Source organism: Palaemon carinicauda, chromosome 23, assembly GCF_036898095.1.
Source record: "Palaemon carinicauda isolate YSFRI2023 chromosome 23, ASM3689809v2, whole genome shotgun sequence".
Lineage (NCBI taxonomy): Eukaryota > Metazoa > Arthropoda > Malacostraca > Decapoda > Palaemonidae > Palaemon > Palaemon carinicauda.
The window spans coordinates 98,605,993-98,628,390 of record NC_090747.1 but is presented as its reverse complement, the minus strand read 5'-3'; the positions used below and the strand labels follow the sequence as shown (position 1 = coordinate 98,628,390).

General features: G+C 52.3%; 1 protein-coding gene across 2 annotated transcripts in view; it reads left to right on the top strand.

The window, feature by feature from the left end:
* Nucleotides 1-22,398, top strand: part of LOC137617290 (probable ATP-dependent RNA helicase DDX23) — an 80,985-nt gene that overhangs the window by 13,924 nt on the left and 44,663 nt on the right. For both annotated transcript variants that reach the window (XM_068347288.1, XM_068347287.1), the window contains exon 2: nt 21,096-21,293. In XM_068347288.1, the coding sequence (XP_068203389.1) occupies nt 21,109-21,293 (185 nt within the window). In that variant the 5' untranslated portion in view covers nt 21,096-21,108. The remainder of the gene's footprint in view (nt 1-21,095; nt 21,294-22,398) is intronic.

Sequence of the window (22,398 nt, the reverse complement as noted above, 5' to 3'; positions counted from 1 at the left end):
TCTAGACGCGCTGACTGAGGGCTTCCTTCGGGTGTCTCATCTGTGGAGGTCGACGACCTCAGACACCCTTCCATCCTTGAGAAGAGTTTGTTTGTGCCCAAGGACAGAGACTTAGACAGCTGCTGTGCGGAGGAAATCGACTTCCGGTTTCACTCCTCCCAGGCGCTTTCTTCCAGACTCTGCAGGGCTCCTGCGCCCTTTTCTTTCAACCACGTCGGCCTAAGTTATCGGCTACGACAACTGGGACAAGGTGTCCAATTGCAGTTTCCTCCTGTCAGGAACAGATGGCACGGGAGACTCCCCCGGGGGGGCATAGTCCTAAAAGGAGTTCACGAACTCTAGGATTGCTGGTTTTTCGCTGGGAGGATGCTTAAGGTTACTCATCCGAATGACAGCTTCCCGATGCCCATTCCCGCACAATCTCTGTGATTAGCCAAGGATATCGCGCCTACCGTCTCTGTCAGCGAATTCAGTGTCTCTGAACCTCTATGCCATAGCGTCAGCAGAGTTGCCCGGTTGGGCAGAATGATCCATACCTTAGGCGAAGGTCTTCCTTAGGATCATCGACGGCTTCACCCCCGGCCCCCTCAGTCGATCCTTTCTTGTAAGGAAGGATCTGAGAGGGGATGTCCGTAGTCGACCTCTCAGCCCTGATCAAGTTTGTCGAACAAACTTCGGCCAGCGTAGACCAGCAGAATCGATCAGACTGATAACGAGGCGACAGGACTCCTTAAACCCTGGATCGGAAGGACGGGTACTTTCAGTTTCCATTCCATCCATCTTCCAGGGTGTTCGTCGAATTCAGCCTAGACTGCAAGTATTCCTGCTTATGATGCAGTGTGGCTATCCCGCCGTGGCATAACAGGTTTGTTAACCCAGAGAACTCTCCCTGCCTTCCTCTTGGCCGCTCAGGTGCAGGCTTCCGCCTCCTCTGCTGTTTGGAGGGCTGGTCAACTCCGGTAGGCTCTGGTTCGACCTCCAGCGCCGGGACAAGCTTCCGGATGCTTACCATGAGTGTGGGCTCATGGTATTTTGCTTGGAGCCTTCTCTTCCTCTGCCTTAACATCTGGAGTATCTGGCCATGATATTGAGTCAACGGCCTTACCACGTTGGAAACCCCGCTTCTCGTCCGTCCAACGAGGTTAAGCAACGTCGGTACTTGGATGGGTGACCACCTGGGGACGCCAGATTCTGTTACCACATCCTCCGAGCCTTCCTTTCGGTTGACTGTGGCAAGACTGAGGAGAGTCGCAGTACCTGTTCTCAGTCAAGCAGAGCTTTCAGCCCTACCTTGGAACGTTTCCTAGTTCTCCTTTCCTCATTGACCCGTCTATAGTCCGAACGGTCGCCTCAGGATAAGTTCCAAGTTCCGGTGGCTTCAGGCAATGTTTAACCGGACTCCCTGGCCCTATGGGACCAGCGGAACTATTAGACCTGCAATGGGTGTTGACCTATGGAGCCTCTTGATGGTAGTGGATATTCTCGTCCTTTCCCCACATTCTTGATGCGGTTCTCGGACTCGTCAAATAAAAGGGGGGGGGGGGGGGGGGCATGTTCCGGTCCAGGCCTATGGTCAAGACCTGAAGGATACCCCTCCATCATTCAGGCAGGCTTAGGGTCCTTAGTCTGGCCCCTCTACAGATCCTACAGCTCCTGCCGAGTCGCCCCGTGCGTGTCGACTTCATGATTCTGGCGTATTCTAACCAGCAGGGGACGCATTTTCACACCTTCACATCTTGCAGTAGAGATACCGGGATGATTGAGATTCTCTCAATACCACCATCGGCTCTCTCATTCCAGGCAGGGGAATGTTCTCTCAGACTATCCGAGCAGAGCCTCGTAGAAAGAGTGTACCTGGGGGACTTTGACCTTGGGTAACCAGCAAGTACTGGTCTGGGGGACCTGATCGCGACAGCTTGGAACCTCAAGCTTCCGCTATTCTTCCCCCCAGTCTCAGACCCCGAGACTCTGGCAAGATGCATTCCGGTGATGGTGGGACAACTTCGACGCCTGCGTCTTCCCTCCTTTTTGTCTGTGGACAATGGGTCTCAACAAGACCAGGTTGTCTGTCAACCTTTCAATGGGAGAGCTCCACTGGGACTATGCGCAGAACGTTTTCTGGACCCTCTGCTTCCCCTGACGGAACTCCCGGGAGAGCTTCTCCCACGGCGCAGACTACTCAAGCAACCACACTGCGACATCTCTCACGAACCGGGGCGTCGCTTCGGCTTCATGCCTGGAGACACTACGCTTCCTCCTCAAGAAGAGACAACCCGCTACAGTCGCGGTACGGAGGTCGCGTCATCTGAGATAGTCATCCACAGGGGTCTCCCAGGCAAAGTGAAGATTCTAAGGTGGTTAGTGCCGTGGGAGATATACCTCTTCCCTTGAGGCCTCTTCTCCAGCAATAACGGTCTTATTGCCTTTCGGCGGGAGGAAACTCCTTTCCGCTCTCGGCAATGAAGCCTGTCGCTCAGCCTTTCCCTGACCTTCAGGCTTAAAGGAATAACTTTTTCCTGCCCGCTGGATCTATCCTCGCTCGTGCGAAGCTACAATCGTCCGTGCCCTAGTCGGAGGAAGACCTCCAACTTGGAGCATGGCTCGGACTTTTAGTCCTTTAAGAGATCTTCTCAAGACCCTTTACGACAGGCCTCGGATTGTATTCCGCCTTGGGTCTCCTGCTCACTCTGGCCACGGCCAGTGTGTAAGCAATCTTCTTGGTCTCTTACGACTCCCCCCTTTCTAAGGAAGAGGGGAAGGCAACATTCAGGCTCGCTCCTGAGTTGTTGGCTAGACTCAGAATCTGGGGGTCCCGGCCCTTCGGTCCGATTCATTCAAGATTTCGAGTCTCCATTCTGTATCTGATGTCCCAAGACCTTCTCTTTCTTGCCAGTAAAGGAATCGAGAGGTTATCGCTGAGAACAGCTGCAGTTTGTCCTCAGTTGCAGCCGATTTGGGAGCACAAGGAGGACATGGGGGAGAGTCACTAGTATACCTCTTCAACCCGGACTCAAGGACATTCATCTCGACCTGTCTCCAGACCCTCCCCCGTCACGTCGCCCTACAGCACGATGTTGGATACATCGCAACGTCCCTCGCCTTCGAGTAATACTACTCTGTGACGCAGGTGCTACAAGCTGGAGTCTGGAAGCGTCTAATGACCTTCGCAGCCCGCTTCCTGCAGGGCGTGACCCACAGGAGTCTCGATACGTTTTCTATCGCTCTGTGGTGGCTACACAACAGCTGGTCTAACCTCAGGCTCATTTTTGGACAGGTAGCAGAAGGTTGAGGGCATTGTTATCAGGTTTTAGTCTACATGAACGAAAGAAGTATGTCTGGCCCTTACTTCTTTCTTCATCATCCCCTCTACGGGGAAGCAGCATCCTGGTCTCTGCATAGCTGACCTCGAACCTCTGCAGGTAAACCATGCTTCCTTGTGTTCCGAGTATTGAGTCAATACTGTCGCGTCCCCCATATCCTGACGAGGTGGTATTGGGAACGTCCTAACCCAGAGTTCCTTCTGGAACTCCAGGTCAACTGCTTAGGACGGGTCACACTTGTTCCTTCACACACAAGCTTACGTAGGCCACATGGTTCCTTGCGGAGCAAGGAACTTGTGAGGTGCAGGGACTCCTTTTCTCGAGTGCGACTCACTCGGATTCTGAGTCCCCTGGTAAAGCCGAAGCCAGTATGGCTGGGGACTTTCCACCCTTCCTAAGGGGTAAGTCACCCTTTGTAAATAGCGTGGTTTGTATTTCGGTTACGGAACAAATGACAAATTCGAAGATAATTTGTATTTTTCCTAACCATACAAACCTTAGCTATTTACACATATTTGCCCGCCAGCCCTGTCCCCCAAGACAAGTCCTACCTCTAAGTGAAAGTGAGTATTCACCTGTGTGTGAGGGGGAGGAGGGGTAGCTAGCTACCACTCCCCTACCCCCCCCGCTAACTAGCGCGGGGGTAATACACCCTCGTTAAATTCTAATGGCTCGCCATTTCAGCTGCGCTAAAAGGTAACCCTTTGTAAATAGCTAAGGTTTGTATGGTTAGGAAAAATACAAATTATCTTCGAATTTGTCATTTTATGTTATTCCCTCGGGGTTCCTCTTCGGAGTTCCTCCCTGGGGAATTTCTGTTAAAATCATTATTTAATTTTACTTTCCCAGTTAACTATGCAGTTCTTCTTTGTTCGACTAAAGAGTGCCAACGAAGCAGTCTGCTGTCTCTGCCGAGCTGTCCTGTTCATGTCTGGGGAATCTGCTGTCGCTACCGTCCCTCAGAGGACATCGTCATGGGCGTTATCCCTTCTCTTAGAAGTACTCCCGTGACAACGTGCCAGCACTTCAGATCATCTTAGAATGCTAAAGGAGGTTCGCCTCCAGGGGTTGGACAACTTCCCTTCCGAGGGAGGTTTCCTCCCCAGGTGTGAGGTTTTCTCCCTTCAGAGGGAGAACTTCTCATACCTTAATAAATTCATTGCCTTCGACTACTGTTGCTGCCCTTCAGCCAGACTTTTCTTCCCCCTTGCTGAGTTTCTCTTCCTTCAGGGGTGGACCACAGTCTTGGCAAGTCTCTTCTACGAAGTGTTCACCTCTCTCGTTCGTGAGAGAGGCCACTCATAGAGACTCCTCTTCGGAGGATCGTTCCTGATAAGGTCCAGCTTGCTGATCCAACGGCCCTAAGGGGCGTCACCACGAGTGTCTTCAGGTCTCTTCTACGAAGTGTCACCTCTCTCGTTCGCAAGAGAGGCCACTCATAGAGACTCTTCTTCGGAGGATCGTTCATGATAGGTCAGCTTGTTGATCCAACGGTCCTACGGGGCGTCACCACGAGTGTCTTCAGATCTCTTCTACGAAGTGTCGCCTCTCTCATTCGCGAGAGAGGCCACTCATAGGGACTCCTCTTCGGAGACAAGATCAGCTTGCTGATCCAACGGCCCCAAGGGGCTTCACCACGAGTGTCTTCAAGTTTCTTCTACGAAGGGCACCTCTCTCGTTTGCGGGAGAGGTCTCTCATAGAGACTTCGCCTCGGAGGATCAAGCAGAACTTCCAGTGACCTCTACCTTGTGCTGCAATGTGGTCCTTTGGACTTCGGTCCTGGACTCTAGCACGGACCTTACGGTCCCATCGGTGGATACTGGCCCTTCCAAAGGGCACATCCCGGTTCCTGATCGTCCTACCAGCTGACGTATCGACCTACCAGCGCAACCTTGCGCTGCAACGAAGGGCTTCGGTCCTGGACTCTAAAGCAGACCTGCTTATGGTCCTCATCGGGGAATGCCCGCCCTTTTTTTAACGACACATCCCAGTTCCTGATCGTCCTGCCAGCTAACCCTTCAACCTACTAGCGCGTAAAGCGCGCGCTCGCTCGCCGATCTTCTTACACGTGTAAGCGGCGACGATCTTCTTACGCGCGCAAGCGCCGACGATCTTTTCCGTATGCGGGTACCGGTGGTCTCCCGTGCGCGCGCTCGCACCGATGGTCTTCTGCGTGCATGCCAAGAAACTCGTACGCGCCCGCGCCGATAGCCACGCGCGCGTGCCAAAATTCTGGCCCGAACGGGCTCTTCATTTTGATCCTGCGCACTCTTAAGTCTTGCAGTCTCCCGTGCGCGAGCCCCGGGTATTCCCCATCCCACGAGCGCCAGCGCGCTCCCCACCGTAATTGCCAATGCCCTCCCATGCGCGAGGCTGCCGAACAACGTGCGGTATGGGCGCCATCACCGCATTCCCCCCCACACAAGCACAGAACAGCGCCCTTGCCGGTAGGGGGGAAGGTTCCAGAAAGCTCCAGGGACATTTCTTCCTTATCTTCTTTCTTTTTACAGGCGACTCCCCCTCCAGAGGGAGTGTCTGACAGCGCAGCCGTCAGCCGGCAGCCCTGGTTTGGGGCTCTAATCAGAGTGGTAGCACAGGCTTTCAAGCCTGTTCTCTCTCAGTTGGGCCACAAATCCTTGGCTGCATCTACTCCCCTGAAGAGGAAAAGAGGAGTTTCGGACGCGGTCACTTCTCCGAGGACAAAGCTGTCTCGTCGTAAGTCTTCGAGACAGGCACCCTCCCCCCTCAGACTTTTCTCCCTCCCCCTCGGACGAAGATATCCCGTACTCAGGAGAGTCATGTGAGGGGAGAAGTTCCCCCATCACACCATTGAGGGAAACCCCACCTCGCACGTTAAAGTCTTCTCGAATAAGGGTGGAGAAGAACCTGCATCCGTCGTTGTTGGTGTCCTGCATCCCTCCCAGGAGGGAGTCAAAGGACTCCAAGACAATACCGGGAGGCCCCTAGCACCGGAATCTACAGGCTCGGACATTCTTCCGTTATGGGAACGAAACTGTTTGAGCCTAAGGACGTGGAGCAGGCTGCTGAGAGGTGGAGGAAGTCACCAAGACTCCCTCCTACATAGGGCTTTGACATTTAAGCCCTATAAACCTCCAGCACCCCAGCAGCCATGTCCCACCAAGACAACGGCAGCGAAGACAGTGGTGTCTAAGCCCGTTCCGGTCAAGGACAAGTAAGGCAAGAAGTCCTCCAGGGAAGGGAAGGATCCTAGAGGGAGCAGCCGAGGCCGCAAACGCTAGGATTGGCAGTCCCCCTGCATGTCTGCAGTGGGAGGATGCTTACAAGGTTGCGCAGACAGGTGGCAGCAACTCGGGGCCGATTCCTGGACGATTTCCGTAATGAGTCAGGGATATCGCGTCCTGTTCACAACACCTCTACCTCCCCTGAGGACGAATCCGGTGTCATTTAATACCCTTGTCATGGGATCAGCAAGGCGGCGAACTCTGTGGGAAGAGGTCCAGATTAAAGCATACTTCGGTCAGCATGAAGACCGCAGACACAGTCAGTCTGGCAGTAAACCGCAAGACTTCTTGTGTATTCTGGACCTGAAGACCGTGTACTTCCAGATCCCAGTCCATCCGTCTTCAAGGAAGTACTTAGAATGCAGCCTAGACCACAAGGGGTACCAGTTCTAGGTGCTGTGTTTCGGTCTCTCCACAGCACCACAGGGTTTCACCAGAAGTGTTCACCCTAATATCATCGTGGGCACACAGGATTGGCATCCGTATCCTCCGTTAACTGGATGACTGACTGATTCTAGCAGACTCAGAGTCATCCCTTCTTCGACTCCGAGACAAACTTCTAGGACTTTGCCAGGATCTGGGGATCATGGTAAATCTCGAGAAGTCCTCTCTGCTTCCCACTCAAAGACTGGTTTACCTAGGCATGATTATAGACACCAATCTCCACAAAGCCTTCCCATCAGACGACAGGATAGCAAGGCTGAGAAGGGTCGCAAGCCCTTTCCTCAGTCGAGAAGAGCTTCCAACCCAATCGTGGTTACGTCTCCTTGGTCACCTTTCATCCTTGGCTCGTCTAGTTCCCAACGATCGCCTCAGGATGAGATCTCTCCAGTGGCGGCTCAAGTCCCGGTGGAATCAAGGTTGCGATTCCCCGGACGTCATGATCCCTATGGGTCCTGTGGAACGGATGGACCTCCAGTGGTGCGTGACAGACGAGAACCTACGAAGAGGAGTGGATCTTCTCGTCCTTCCCCTGGATTTAATGCTGTTTTCGGATGCTTCAAAGAAAGGGGGGGGGACCACATTCTGTACCACAGGACCTCAGGCCTGTGGACAGAATCAGAAAAGTACCTTCATATAAATCGTCTAGAGATGAAGGCCGGTTTGTTAGCCCTTCAGCAGTTCCAACAATACCTGGCAGGTCACTCTGTGGTGGTAATAAGCGACAACACCACAGAAGTGGCTTACATCAACAAGCAAGGAGGTACCTTTTCGAAGCAGCTATCCCATCTTGCAGTAGAGATACTGAGATGGACTGAAGTCCGCTCGATTCTATTATCGGCGCGGTTCAATCCAAGACAAGAGGAATGTGCTCGCCGACAATCTGAGCAGAGCGTCTCAGATAGTGAGTATTGAGTGGTCTTTGTGTCATCTAGTAGCCAACAAAGTCCTGACTTTGTGGGGTTCCCCGACTATGGATCTGTTCGCGACAGCGCCGATCTTCTAGATTCCACCATACTTCCCCCCAGTCCCGGATCCCAAGGCACTCTGGCAAGATGCCTCCCAACAACGGGGGGACAACATCAATGTGTACGCCTTTCCCCCGTTCTATCTGATGAGGAGGGTACTCAACAAGACCAGAATATCGGTCAATTTTTCAATAACCCTCATAGCTCCGCTGTGGCATCACGTGGAATGGTTTCCGGACCTTCTGCAATTCCTAAACGGAACTTCCGAGAGAATTCCTTCCACGACACGATCTACTCAGACAACCACATGCCAGCATCTTCCACAAAGCCGTAGCTTCGCTATGACTTCGCGCCTGGTGACTATCCAGCATCTCCTCGCTGAGAAAGGAATTTTCGCAACATGTTGCGATTAGGATGTCTAGACATCTGCGAAAATCATCCGTATCTGTCTATCAGGCAAAGTAGAAAGTCTTCTGTGGTTGGTTTCGTGGAAAGGGTATCTCTCTACTCGATGCCACTATTCCAGCAATAGCGGAGTTCCTTGTGTATTTGCAGGAAGAAAAGGCGCTGAAAGGCTATTGCTCGTCCTTAAGTCTAGCCTTAGGCTCAAAGGAATGATCTTTTCTTCCTCGCTGGAACTTTCCCTACTCATACGAGCTTATGAACTTACCTGCCCTCAGTCGGATGTGAGACCTCCTCCATGGAATGTGGTTCGGGTTCTCAGGTCTCTTAAGAGACCTCACTATGAACCATTACGCCAGGCTTCAGTTCGCCACCTAACTTGGGAGACGGTGTTCTTACTAGCTTTGGCTTCGGCCAAGCGAGTCAGTAAACTCCATGGTCTCATATGACATCGCCCATGCAAGGGTATGGAGGGAAGGTAACGTTTAAACTCGTCCCTGGGTTTGGTGCTAAGACTCAAAATCAGGGGGTGCCCGGTGCTTGGTTTGACTCCTTCCGGATTCGAGTGTCCGTTCTGTAACAGATGTCCCAGACCTTCTCCTACTGTGACCAGTAAGGAGTCTGAGGTTATATCTCAGAAGAACGGCTACAGTCCATCCCCAGGTGCAAGCATTGTTAGCACTGGGAGGATTAAGAGGAGGGTCACCAAGAACACCATCTCGGCATGGATTCGTAGGGTGATCCATCTGTCCCTGAATCCAGACCCTCCTCCATCATGTCACCCTAGAGCACATGATGTCAGGGGCGTAGTTACGTCCCTGGCCTTCAAAAAGAACTACTCAGTGACGCAGGTCCTTCAAGCTGGGGTGTGGAAGCATCGACGACCTTCACAGCCCACTACCTGGACGACGTGACCCACAGGAGGCTCGATACGTTTTCTATCGGCCCTGTGGTGGCTGCACAACAGCTGGTTTAAAATCTCAGGCTCCTTAGTGGACAAGTAGCAGAAGGTTGAGGGCATTGTTACCTGGTCTTAGTCTGCATGAATGAAAAGATTTGTCTGGCCCTTACTCTTTTCTTCATCCTCCCTTCGCTTGGGGAAAGCAGCATCCTGGGTTCTCTGCACAGCTGACCTCAAACCACTGCAGGTAAACCATGTTTCCTTGTGTTCCGAGAATCAAGATAATACTGTCACGTCCCCTGACGAGGTCGTATTGGGAGAGTCCTAGCCTAAAGTTTCCTTCTAAAGGACTACAGGTCAACTTCCTAGGACGAGTCACACTTCAGACCCGAAAGTAGTTCTCGGTAAGTATGTTAGGAAAAATACAAATTACTTAAAATATGTGATTTGTTCCAACACAGAGACTTACCTCGAACTACTTTCTTAGGAGACTTACACTTTAGGAGGTGGGAGTGTCTTCCTGAACTTCAGACCCAGCTAAGCGGACGTCTCGTAACCTAGATGTGAACTAGGTTGTATAAAATATCGGAAAACGAAAGGTAGGGCAAACTACACAAAGAGCTCATGTTAGTGTCTAAGTACTCACCCTTTAAAAAATTCCATGATGCTGAGTCCTGTGACGAAGTTGCAGAGACGTGTCTTCTTTGGTTTGTATGTGTGGTTATCTCCGAGCAGGGATAGGAAAACGGGGACTAGGGTGAAAAGGAACGAACCTGTGTCTCTTGGTTTTGTTATCCGCGATCGTACCTGGGGCTTCACCGTTAAATTGCTTGGAGCGCGGAGATGACTGTCCCAATAGAAAAACCGTCTAAAGATCTCCTCGAGTAATCCTTGAGATAATGTGCTGTGAAGGTCGACTGATTCGACCAGGTGCCTGCTCGAAGGATCTGGCCCACCGCCATGTTCTTTTCAAAAGATAAAGACGTGCTTAGACCCCTAATGTCATGTGGCCTAGGAGTACCTGGCAGGGACAGTCCCTCTTCATTATAGGCCCTGACAATAACCTGTCTCAACCAAAAGGAGATGGTATTCTTCGATACCTGCTTCTTCGTAACACCTGTGGAGACGAAAAGATTTTTTATACCAGGCCGGAGGTGTGCAGTCCTCTCAAGGTACTTTCTAATGGCATGGACGGGGCACAACTTCAAATCTTCTGGATTCCCTGTCTTAGGAATAGCTGGCATTGAAAATCCCTCGAACTTCGGATCCCAGACCGCTGGATTCTGAGTTTTTGCCACGAAAGAAGGGACGAACTTGAGGGAGATTTCTCTCCATCCCTTCGAATGAGAGATGTCGTAAGACAGCCCATGGATCTCTCCTACCCTCTTAGCAGAGGCCAAGGCCAACAAGAAGACCGTCTTGAGAGTGAGATCCCTGTCTACTATATCCTTCAGTGGTTCGAACGGGGGTCCACTTAACATTTTCAAAACCCTTGCCAAGTCCCACTGCGGCACCCTGGAGGTTTGAGGAGGGCAAGCTTGTTCGAAGCTCCTGATGAGCATAGAAATGTGCCTAGAGGTGCCCAGGTCGATGCCCTTCAGTAGGAAGACTTGGCCCAAGGCTGCACGTACCCCTTTGATAGCCGGAATTGACATGCCCACTTCGTCTCTGAGATGCACTAGAAAATCTGCGATACAGTATCTGGGACCGAAGCTTTGAGAGGCTTGATGTCCTTTGAGGTACACCATTTCGTAAAAGTGGCCCAATTTGCTTGGTAGACCACTGCTGAAGACCGTCTCAGATAACGTGACATCTTTTCTGCAGTTCCTGTTGAATATCCCTCCTTCCTCAGGAGCCGCTCGATAGTCTCCAGGCGTGAAGGCATAGAGACTGAGGATTGTCGTGGAACCTTAGAAAGTGTGGCTGCTGTAGAAGATCTGGCCTGTCGGGTAGCGGCCACGGAGGAAGACATGCCAGGTCCTTTAGATCTGCGAACCACTCCCTCTCCGGCCACCAGGGCGCTACCAAAGTCATCTTTAAGTTTCGGGCCGCCCTTACTCTGTTGAGGACTTGCCTGATCAATGTGAAGGGGGGAAAAGCGTACACGTCGAGGTTGTCCCATTTGTGCTGAAAGGCATCTTCCAAGGCCGCCTTTGGGTCTGGGACAGGAGAACAAAACACGGGGAGTTGTGCGTTCAGCCTGGTTGCAAAGCGATCCATCACTGGCGATCCCCATCTTTGAATGATGAGCCTGGCTACTTCTGGGAGGAGGGACCACTCTGTTCCCACTTTTTGTCCCATCCTGCTGAGACCGTTGGCTAGGACGTTCTTCTTGCCTGGAATGAACCTTGTTGAAATCACTATCTGGTTTGACTCTGCCCAATCCAGGATCTCCAGAGCGAGATCGCAAAACTCCTTTGACTTTAGACCTCCGTGTTTCTTTATGTACACGACTACTGTGGCGTTGTCGCACATCAACGCCACCGTGTTTCCCCTTAGAAGTTCGACAAACTGCAGGCAAGCTTTTTGGACTGCCTTCAACTCCAGGACGTTGATGTGTTGCCCTTTCTCCTCGTCCGTCCAGGTTCCTCTCGCCGTCTCGTTGAGGAGATGTGTTCCCCACCCCTCGTTGGAGGCGTCTGTGAACAGGAGCATCTCGGGAGGCTCGGTTGCGAAGGGCATCCCCTTGAGTGTATTCGACCGACACTGCCACCACTCCAGGGATGGTATTGTGTCTGGCAGGACGGGGATTAATTTTTGGGGCGAGTTACTTGGTTTCAGAAACCCTTCAGGTTCCATTGGATGCTCCTGAGCCTGAGCCTCCCTTGGGGAACGAGTTTCTCCAACGACACTAGATGTTCTATCAGCCTTTGCCAGTCCTTGGCTCTCCTGGGTTGTCCCGAAAGGAAAGGCAGGAGGATCCTTTCTAGGTTGTTCACCCGGTCCTCTGACGGAAAGGCCTTCACTAGTCGGGAGTCCAGTGTCATCCCCAAGTAGGTCATCCTAAGAAAGTAGTTCGAGGTAAGTATGTTAGGAAAAATACAAATTACTTAAAATTTGTGATTTCCTTGTGTTCCGAGAATCAAGATGATACTGTCATGTCCCCATACCCTGACGAGGTGGTATTGGGAGAGTCCTAGCCTAAAGTTTCCTTCTAAGGGACTACAGGTCAACTTCCTAGGACGAGTCACACTTCAGACCATCACACACAGCTTACGTAGGCCGCAGCCCTTGCGTAGCAAGGTTCTAGCCAGGTGTAGGGACTCCTTATTGTTGAGTGCTGACACACTCAGATACTGAGTCCCCGGGCAAAGCCTAAAGCCAGTACTGGCTGGGACTTACCACCCTTCCTAACGGGTGAGTCACCCATATTAAATAGCGTGGTTTGTAGCCTATACGGAACAAATGACAATTGTTCCGTAACCGAAATACAAACCACGCTATTTACATAGGGTTTTACTTTCGGCGTAGCTGAAATGACGAGCCATTAGAATTTTAACGAGGGCTAACTACCCCCCGCTAGTTAGCAGGGGGTAGGGAAGGGGTAGCTTGCTACCCCTCCGCCCCCACACACCAGTGAGTTGTCTCACTTCACTTTTGGCTCGGACGAAGTACAGACGTTGCTGTTTTCGTCCTCGTTAATGACAGCCTTAATTTGTTTTTTTGCTTTTTCTAGTTTTGTGTGTTTGGAAGTTGGCCTCGACCGTTATTTTCGTTATGTGCAAGTGCCCTGGACTCGCTGGCCGCCCTTGTGGGACCTTCATGTCAGCGGAGGACATCGATCCTCACACCCTTTGCCCGCAGTGCCGAGGCCGACGGTGTGATAGGGAGAGTACTTGCAGTGAGTGTAGGGAGTGGTCTGCCTCCCAGTGGGAGAAGTTCGGGCGTCGGCATAAGAAGAAGTCCAAGAGAGACCGTTCTCCTTCAGGGGCAACCTTGAAGAAGGAAGGCTCTAAGGACTCCTCTTCCGCCGCCCGAACCTCCTCCGAAGCTCCCACTCGATCGGTCTCTCGTGAGAGACTGCCGAGTGGTAGCGCAGGCCCTAGTGGTGTTTCCCGACCTCGGGGTGCGAGAGACGGCGTTGCCTCCCTTAGCGTGGCAGCTCCCTCTTCTCCTCCGGGGGAGGATAATTTGGAATTTGATGATTATGACCAAACTGTGTCTAATAATGATTTGTTCCAGCTTTGGGCTTCCTTGGGGCTTAAGGGCTCGCCTTCCAAGGAAGCCCTGTTTGACCTGATCCAGTTGGGGGCTGCGGTCAAACAGTCGCCGGTAATATCGGAGGTATTCCCCTCGGATTTTGTCGACACTGTTTTGGCCGAGTCTTCCGACGGGTCTGGTCAAACCCTTGATACTGCTCCTGTTGCGGACGTTGCTGAAGGCTCTCCGCCCCCCTCCGAAGATCCTCCGAGGGGGTAGGGGAGTCCCACGGTCTCTCCTGCGGGCGGGTCTCCCCCTCGGAGGAGCGCGCTGACAGAGATTCCTCTTCGGAGGACTGATGACCCGGATGCCCTTCCTCGTGGTCATATTCGATGTAAGGCCCGTCGGCCTCTTCGCAGCAGAGGTCTTCCTTCTCCCTATAAGGGAGTTAGGAGGCGCCTCTTTGGGCCGTCCTCTCCTGATCCTCCCCCTAAGGAGGAGCCCCCCCGTCAGGAGCAGCCTGTCATAGCAGCCCCCCTTTACCTCTCAGCGGATCGTTCGCGATCCCCTACGCCTGCCAGACCTTCCGACCTGCCTTCTCCGTTCCTGGCTGCAGATGCGCTTTGGGCACCTTCTCACCCTGTTATCCAACAGGCACCGATCCCTTCGGGGAAAAGGGACTCTACTCACGGTGTGGGTAAGTCCCTTGCGTGTCAGGGTTCCCCTGCGCGCCCACCTGCTCGTTCGCGTGCAGTAGCGCTCTCCTGCTCGGCAGCGATCACTTGCTCGCCAGCGCTCTCCTTCTCGCAGGTCTCCTGCGAAGCAGCGCCCCATGTTCCTGATGTGCGGAAGGCGCACCCACGTTCTCCTGAGCGCCCTAGTTCTCCTGTGCGCTACTGCTCAGCCTGTTCCTGATGATCGCCAGATCTGGACTTAGGCAAGGGTTCCATCCCGTCGCCTCGCCCACGCGCCTCTGCGCGCCCTTCTGCTCCGGTGCAACAGTGAGCTAAAGCTCCTGTTCGCGAGCGTTTGCCTGCGCGTTCGTCTCCGTCCACCTCTTCAGATGTGCGCAGTAATCTTACTACGCGCCAACGATCTCCTGCGCGTTCACGCGATCACTCGCCTGTGCACAAACGCTCTCCTGAGCGCCATCGCCCTCTTAAGTCTGATCGCCCCAGGTGTCCGACTCGCCCGCGCGATAAATCGCCTGTGCGCAGTCGTTCGCCTGTCCGTGATACGCGCCGTCATTCTCCGGAGTACACACGACATCGCCTGGCAACGCGCCGGCGTTCTCCGCCTGGCAAACGCTCGCCAAGTCGCTCGCGACTTTTTTCACCTGAACGTCGCCGTTCTCCTACGCGCCGCCGACGGTCGCCTAGTGCTCAGCGCGCACCTTCACCTACGCGATCACGCGCTCCTTCTCGTGCGTGCCGCGTTCCCTCGCCAACGCAGCAACGCGACCGCTCGCCAACGCGCCATCGTGTCCCTTCACCTGCGCGCTCGCGCGCCCACTCGCCATCGCGCCCACGCGCCATCTCGCCAACGCGACCGCGCGCATTTTTCCACGCGCGGCAATGCGCCCACGCTTCAGAAATCGCCCGCGCGCTATTCTTCGAATGCCTTTACGCGTGAGAGCTGCTGCGATCCCCATTCTCGCAGGGATCATCAGCGCGGCCAACTGATAGGGACACGGAATTCCAGATCAGCCTCTGGATCGCCACCGCGCAAGCGTAGGATTACCTACCAGGACCAGGACCAGGAAGGATCTACGGAGAGGTCCATGCAACATTCTTTTTCTTCTTCTTTTCAGGCAGGCCCCGTGGTGTCCACTCCGAAGGGTCAGGAGATCCCCTTCCCTCCAGCAGGGATAACTGACACAGCGTCAGTTACCCGTCAGCCTTGGTTCCGTCACATAATGAACGCAGTGGTTCAGGCTGTGAAGCCTGCCCTCGTTGATTTGGGACTTAAACCAACGGCAGACTCATCCCCGCTGAAGAGAAGGAGAGGAGTGGACTTCGTGGTGACTTCTCCTCGGTAGAAGTTGGCTCCTAAGAGGTCGGTCAGGAGGACGCCTACGCCTTCTCCTACGCGTGCTGTTTCTCCTTCTCCTGTGGACGGGGTGGTTCCATCCTCAGGAGAGTCCAGCGAGGCAGGGTTGTCCCCCACGGCACCAATGGGAGGAACCCCTCCTCATCGGAGAGAAACTTCTCGCGAGGAAGCCCCCCTCCGGACCTCTTTGCTTCAGTCCTGTATTCCTCCTAGGAGGGAGCCCAAGGACTCCAAGATGATTCCTAAATCGTCATCCAGGATCTGTCCAGAGCCAACTAGACCCCGGGAGGACGTCCACGTATCTCCCCAAGATGAGCCTTTGGGGACCGGAGACTTAGCTGCCAGTCCGCAAGGAAGAGACCAGTTCGAGTCGGAACACGCTTTCTGGCAGGTCCTAGGCTTGATGAAGCAACTCAACAAGTTTAAGGACCCGGAGACTGCCCCTCGTGAGGGCAAGGACACAGTGCTAGACCAAGTCTACGGCACCCAGAAACCCCCTAAGTCCAGCGCAGCTTTGCCTTGGTCCAAAGGGGTGAAAGGGGCCAGGGACAGGGTCGAAGCCCAGATCTCTGAGCTCGCCTCCTCCGGTCGTTCTTCTGCCGGGTTCAAACTCCTCCCGCCTCCTTGAGTTCATCAGAGGAGGTACTTTGAGATCATGGGGGAGTCCAGTATGGCCCTTCCGCTCCACCATTCCGTGGAAGAGCTAACCAGGGGAACTTCTCTCGAGAAGCTCTCCGCCCGGCAGGTGACGTTCTCGGCGTCGGAGATCCTGAACCTTGAGAAGGTCGCGAAGAGTGCCATGCAGGCAACTTCGTGGCTGGAAGTTTGGCTGGGATCTCTGGGCATCCTATTGCGCTCTGAGGATCTGTCCAAAGAGAGCAATAGGGAGGCTTTGGAGACCTTCCTCCTCTCGGGCACGCGTTTGATCGAGTTCCTCGCTCACCAGGTTGCTAACCTGTGGGCTAACTCGATCCTCAAGCGTTGCGACGCAGTGACCGAGAGGTTCCATCCGAAGGTCCCTGCCGTGGACGTCTGCAGGCTCAGGCACTTCTCCGTCACTGGGAGGGATCTGCTTGAGCCCAGGGACATAGAACGAACAGCTGAGAGGTGGAGGAGATCGAATCAAGATTCTCTCCTCCAGAGGGCCCTGACATCTCGGCCCTACAAGCCTCCGGCACCTCAACAGCAACAGCAGCCTCGCAAGACACCGGAGCAGGCTCCGGCAGCTAAGACAGCGGTGTCTAAGCCGCAGCCCTTTCAAACCAAGGACAGAAGGCGCGGTAAGTCCTCTAGGGGAGGAAAGAATCCTAGGGGTAGCGGGTAGCGGCCGTGGCCGCAAGCGCTAGGTTCGACAATCCCCCCGCGTGTCCACCTGTGGGGGGGATGCCTGAAAAGTTGCGTGCACAGGTGGCAGCAACTTGGGGCCGATTCTTGGACGGTCTCTGTGATCGGCCAAGGTTATCGCGTCCCATTCACGACATCTCCACCTCCCCTGACAGCGAATCCAGTGTCGCTGAACTCCTATGCCATGGGATCGGCAAAGGGGTTAGCCCTTCGGGCAGAAGTCGAGACCATGCTCAAGAAGGATGCTCTCCAGGAGGTCGACGACAGCTCCCCAGGCTTCTTCAGTTGACTCTTTCTTGTAAAGAAGGCGTCTGGAGGCTGGAGACCGGTCATCGATCTCTCAGCCCTGAACAAGTTTGTCAAACAAACTTCGTTCAGCATGGAGACAGCAGACACGGTCAGACTTGCAGTGAGACCGTAAGACTTCATGTGCACACTGGATCTGAAGGACGCGTACTTCCAGATCCCAATCCATCCGTCTTCCAGGAAGTACTTGAGATTCAGCCTAGACAGCAAGATCTACCAGTTCAAGGTGCTGTGTTTCGGTCTCTCCACAGCTCCTCAGGTGTTCACCAGAGTGTTCACACTGATTTCGTCTTGGGCGCACAGGAATGGCATACGTCTCCTCCGTTATCTGGACGACTGGCTGATCCTGGCAGACTCGGAGTCGACCCTTCTTCGACACCGGGACAGGCTTCTGGAGGTTTGCCGAGATCTGGGGATCATGGTAAATCTCGAGAAGTCCTCTCTGCTTCCGACGAAACGACTGGTATATCTAGGCATGATATTAGACACTGATCTCCACAAAGCCTTTCCAACAGACGACAGGATAGCAAGGCTGAAGAGGGTCGCAGAACCTTTCTTCAGGCGGGAAGAGCTTCCTGCCCAATCATGGTTACGTCTTTTAGGTCACCTTTCCTCCTTGGCACGTCTAGTTCCAAACGGCCGCCTCAGGATAAGATCCCTGCAATGGCAGCTAAAGTCCCGGTGGAATCAAGGCTCCGATTCTCCGGACTTTCTGGTTCCTATAGGATCCATGGAACTGACGGACCTTCGGTGGTGGCTGAACGACGTGAACCTTTGAAAGGGAGTGGATCTTCTCGTCCTCCCCCCGGATTTGACTCTGTTTTTGGACGCGTCAAAAGAAGGGTGGGGGCCCCACATTCTGAACCAAAGGATCTCAGGCCTCTGGTCAGAATCAGAAAAGTACCTCCACATCAACCTGCTAGAAATGAAGGCCATTTCCCTGGCTCTTCAACAGTTTCAATGGACCCTGGCGGGCCACTCCGTAGTGGTGATGAGTGACAACACCACGGTAGTGGCTTACATCAACAAGCAGGGAGGTACCTTTTCTCAACAGCTATCCCATCTTGCAGTAGAGATTCTGAGGTGGTCCGAAGCCCACTCGGTCACACTTTCGGCTCGCTTCATTCCGGGCAAGAGGAATGTGCTCACCGACAGTCTGAGCAGAGCGATGCAGATAGTGAGTACCGAGTGGTCTTTGGATCCTCAGATAGCCAACAAAGTCCTGACTTTGTGGGGTTCCCCGACAGTAGATCTGGTCGCGACAGCCTTGAATTTCAAGCTGCCCCTGTACTGCTCCCCAGTCCCGGATCCCAAGGCTCTCTGGCAAGATGCTTTTCAGCAGCGGTGGGACAACATCGACGTTTACGCCTTCCCACCATTCTGTCTGATGAGAAGGGTGCTCAACAAGACCAGACTATCGGTCAATCTCTCCATGACTCTTGTAGCTCCGCTGTGGCATCACGCGGAATGGTTCACCGGACCTTCTGCAGCTCCGGACGGAGCTTCCGAGGGAACTCCCCCCCACAACACGAGCTACTCAGACAACCACACTGTAACATCTTCCACAAAGCCGTAGCGTCGCTTCGGCTTCACGCCTGGAGACTATCCAGCGTCTCCTCACGGAGAGAGGATTTTCGCAACAGGTTGCGGACAGGATGTCTCGCCACCTGCGCAAGTCCTCTATCGGAGTCTTCCAGGCGAAGTAGAAAGTCTTCTGTGGTTGGTGTCGTGGGAGGGGTATCCCTCCGCTCGACGCCACTATTCCAGCAATAGTGGAGTTCCTTATGTATTTACGGGAGGAAATGCGCCTTTCAGTTCCGGCAGTGAAAGGCTATCGCTCAGCCTTAAGCCTGGCTTTTAGGCTGAAAGGAGTGGACATTTCCTCTTCATTTGGACTTTCTCTACTCATACGCAGCTATGACCTTACCTGCCCTCAGTCAGAAGTAAGACCTCCTCCTTGGAACGTGGTTCAGGTCCTCAGGGCTCTGAAGAGAGCCCCGTTTGAACCATTACGCCAGGCGTCTGATCGCTACCTGTCTTGGAAGACGGCTTTCCTGCTTGCTTTGGCCTCGGCCAAGCGGGTCAGTGAACTTCATGATCTTTCTTACGACGTCGCCCATTCAAGGGGATGGGGCGAGGTAACGTTTAGGTTCGTCCCTGAGTTTGTAGCCAAGACTCAGAACCCTGGGGTGTCAGACCCTAGGTTCGACTCCTTCGGGGTAACGAGTCTTCGTTCTGTAACAAGTGACCCAGACCATCTGTTACTTTGCCCAGTGAGGAGTCTGAGGCGTTACTTGAAAAGAACAGCTGCAGTCCGTCCTCATGTGCAAGCGTTATTCGTAAGCACAGGAACGACGAAGAGCAGGGTCACCAAGAACACCATCTCGGCCTGGATCCGGAAGGTTATTCAACACGCCTTGAATCCTGACCCTCCTCTGTCACGTCGCCCTAGAGCGCACGATGTCAGGGGCATCGCTACGTCCCTGGCTTTCAAGAGAAATTTCTCTGTGACGCAGGTCTTGCAAGCTGGGTTGTTGAAGCGCCAAACGACCTTCACAGCCCACTACCTGCAGGACGTGACCCACAGGAGCTTCGATACCTTCTCTATTGGCCCTGTGGTGGCTGCACAACAGCTGGTCTAACCTCAGGCTCCTTAATGGACAGGTAGCAGAAGGTTGGGGGCATTGTTACCCGGTTTTAGTCTGCGTGATTGAAAGAGTATGTCTGGCCCTTACTTCTTTCTTCATTCTACCCTCCCTTGGGGAAAGCAGCATCCTGTCTCTGCATAGCTGACCTCAACCTCTGCAGGTAAACCATGCTCCCTTGTGCTCCTAGTATTAGCTGTAATACTGTTTGCGTCCCCCATACCCTGACGAGGTGGTATTGGGAACGTCCTATCCTAGATTTCTATCTATAGAACTCCAGGTCAACTTCCTAGGACGAGTCACAACTTCCTCCACACACAACTTATGTAGGTCGCACGTTCGTAGCAAGCAACGGAAAGTGCGAGGTGCAGGGACCCCCTTTCTCGAGTGCTGCTCACTCGGATTTCGGGTCCCTGGGTAAAGCCAAAGCCAGTAAGGCTGGGGACTTTCTGCCCTTCCTAAGGGGTAAGTCACCCTATGTAAATAGCGTGGTTTGTATTTCGGTTACGGAACAAATGACAAATTCGGAGATAATTTGTATTTTTCCTAACCATACAAACCTTAGCTATTTACACATATTTGCCTGCCAGCCCTGTCCCCCAAGTCAAGTCCTACCTCTAAGTGAAGTGAGACAACTCACCGGTGTGTTGGGGGGGTGGGAGAGGTAGCAAGCTACCCCTTTCCTACCCCCTGCTAACTAGCGGGGGATAGTTAACCCTCGTTAAAATTCTAATGGCTTGTCATTTCAGCTACGCCGAAAGTAAAACCCTATGTAAATAGCTAATGTTTGTATGGTTAGGAAAAATACAAATTATCTCCGAATTTGTCATATTCGTAGGTAATTTGTATTTTTCCTAACTATACAAACCTTAGCTATTAAAACAAACTTGCCCGTCAGCCCTATCCCCCGTGAAGTCCTACCTCCAAGCAAAGTGAGCTCAGTACAGGTGGGGGGGGGGGGGGGGGTTTAACAGGCTACCCTCCCTACCCCCGCTAACTAGCGGTGGGGTAGTAAACCCTCGTTAAAATTCGAATGACTCGTCATTTCAGCTGCGCTGAAGTAATAACCCATATTAAATAACTAAGGTTTGTATAGTGAGGAAAAATACAAATTATGTACGAATTTGTCCTTTTTCTATAAAAATTTAATCAATTTTGAAATTCACCCTACAAAAAAGAAAAATTCAGTTGCTAATTATGTGAAATAGGATGAATATTACTTATACTGTATTTTGTTGTTGGAAACAGTTTATTAATTTTTTTAAATACTTTGTGTAGAAGCATTAGCAAATTGTTTATATTACATCTTTTGCAGGTAACGGTCAAGCATGGACGAGGACATAGGCTTAAGGTCACACCGCCGTGATCGAAAGGAAAGGAAGGAAAAGGACAGGCGGGATCGCGACAGGGAACGAGATCGAGACCGCGACAGAGATCGCAATGACCGCGATAAGGATCGAGACTCTCACAGAGATCGGGGCGGTGATCGAGATAGAGACAGAAACAGGGACAGGTATGTGTTAGATAAATGTACTGTAGTGGGCTGTCTGAGTCCTCGGGATACAACGGTTTTGTGGATACAACCATTCTCACATAGAGGAATTGTATTATTTATTACCTCTGCCAATAAAGTTGGAAGGAGGTTATGTTTTCGCCCCTGTTTGTGCATTTATTTGGGAGCAGCTTCCTGACCACAATTGTAATCATAGAGTAATGAAACTTGCAGGGATTAACTTATGCAAAAAGCTGAAAATGGTTAAATTTTATTTAGGTCAAGGTCATGGTCACAGCCAAGCAAAATGTCCAATTCATGAAACCAGTCATAAGTTTGAACATTAATGTCACAGATACTTGAAACTTGAAACTTGGCTCATATTTGAGTGTGTGAAAGTCCATGCCAATTAAAAGGTCGAGAAATAAGCTGCCACGGCGGAGGTGTGCCCTCTACTGACTGCCCCTCTAGTTTGTTACTGTTTGGTTTTATCATTCCATGTTTATGCACTTCATTTGTTTATTTAGCTCTTGTTATGTTTTTATGTCCTAGATCAGGAGTTAATTACTGCCTTAGCACAGGTGATTAACTTCCTTGCTTACATACAGTACTGCGATTAGGTGTGTTTCAACTCGCATAAAAACTTGAGTAACAACACAGGAATAGATCTGTGAGTTTCCCGAGGACCTACAGTTGTATGTAACATCGTTTTGTGTTTTCTTGAATTATGTGGGGCATTGTGGGAGTTATTGAATTGTGATAGGCTTGGGTTAATTGAGCAATATGACTGTATTTATATTTAGATAAGCCTAAAATCTTCCATTGTTCCAACACGGTTAATTACCTAGAACTACCTTCTCAGGAGTTACTGGTTAACTCTACCTAACCGACCAGCTTTTTGTATAGTTTACCCTCTTCCTGTTTTCTACGGGGTCAACCTCAGGCAGTGTGGTACGTGCCCTGAGGCGACCCGGGGTCGGGCAGCGTGCTAGCTCAGGTCGAATCGTCAGTAAGTTTCTAGGTAAGTATGTTAGGAAAAATACAAATTACTTAAAAATTTGTGATTTTCTATGTAGGACTGCAGCTGTTTGTTAAAGAGTATAGTATTCCTGCAATGTGTTGTAAC